We start from the raw sequence: 1,306 nt of genomic DNA on the forward strand, positions 1-1,306 counted from the left end.
CTGAAAATAGGAACAGTAATGTATTAAACATATCTTCGTAAAATTCAGTAGACCAGATCCATACCGAAAACTTTGCTTACTTTATTCCAAAAGAAATGTAAAATCTACAGTGATTACAAAAACAAAACAGCGATTTGCAGAACAGTTATTCTTTGAAGAATAGTGAGTTAAAACCATTATTCTTAAGAAACTTTTGTAAACTTTCGCGACTATTGCAATCAATGAGAACTTTTGCGAAGCCAATTTGCAAGGCCAAACGGCTAGTTCATAACTGAGAGAAAGGGATCCATCCATGACAACTAATGCTGTTCTTGCTAAATGAATAAAATTCTACCTGTATCCGCTTTACTAAATTGGGTTGAACACTAACTACAAATGAAACAGATTGAGTTAAACCTAACTGAATATACGTATATGGGTAAGCTACTGTCGTTCATAATATATATTAGTGAGTCAAGCACTGCCCACACAAATCATGCGAGTCAGACTCAAGCCACAATAAACGAGTCAAACAGTAAGATTATGTAAGTCAAACTCTTCAAGTCAAACACTTGCTACACTATTCATGAATTCATTTTGGAAAAAGCGAGAAAGTTATGAATAATACCGATTCATTTCACAATGAAATATTTACAAAGAAGCTTTCGCTGTCACATCTTCAACGTCACAGGTAATTCTCACATTCCTTCCTTCCACAGCGTTATACTCAGATGAGCCAAACACTAGCCACGAAACTCAAATGAGCCAAACCCGAGCCGGAATCCTCAGGTGAGTCCAGGATTTTGAATCGAGCCCTAACTGCGAACTCACATGAGGAAACTACTGAGTCCAACACGCGTCTCCCGCTCCTGAAGAAGCTGACACTCACTATGGAACAGACTAAAGCGAATCTGAAGTGGCTGGTGGTGCATTTCTCCTGCGGCAGCGCCCCCCTCGCGGAGAGCACCAATGCCAGGCCCAGTAGTAATGCCGAAGTCGACAACATCGTTGCTGGACAATGCAGTGATTGAGGCTGTTGCACGAGGCGCTGTGTGCAATTGGCTGCAGGCTCTGCGAGGAGACCACGACGGGCAGCGCTCAGGCGAAGGGATCTGCAAAGGCTGTTTGGAGGAGCTTGTTGATGCCCGACTATTTAAGGCTTCGCGATGTTTATGAAGTGGCTGCAGCATGGCGTCACACCTGTGCTGAGACAGCGCTGGCGACCTTCGGTGGATCTCGCAACGGCGCTTGTAGAGGCGCTGTCGTAACGGTTCCGATAGTCTGTAGGTCTGCGCGTATGTGTATCTCTCCACACTTTCATATGCGT

At 44.0% G+C, this 1,306-nt stretch overlaps 1 protein-coding gene across 1 annotated transcript in view; it reads right to left on the bottom strand.

Annotated features, from left to right (window-relative positions):
* Positions 1-1,300, bottom strand: part of LOC119591001 — a 2,852-nt gene extending 1,552 nt beyond the window's left edge. The window contains exon 1 of the mRNA XM_037939733.1: positions 869-1,300. Coding sequence (XP_037795661.1) covers positions 869-1,169 — 301 coding nt within the window. The 5' untranslated portion in view covers positions 1,170-1,300. The remainder of the gene's footprint in view (positions 1-868) is intronic.
* Positions 1,301-1,306: the final 6 nt, after the last annotated feature.

The sequence above is a fragment of the Penaeus monodon genome, chromosome 28, assembly GCF_015228065.2.
Source record: "Penaeus monodon isolate SGIC_2016 chromosome 28, NSTDA_Pmon_1, whole genome shotgun sequence".
In the NCBI taxonomy this organism is placed as follows: Eukaryota; Metazoa; Arthropoda; class Malacostraca; order Decapoda; family Penaeidae; genus Penaeus; species Penaeus monodon.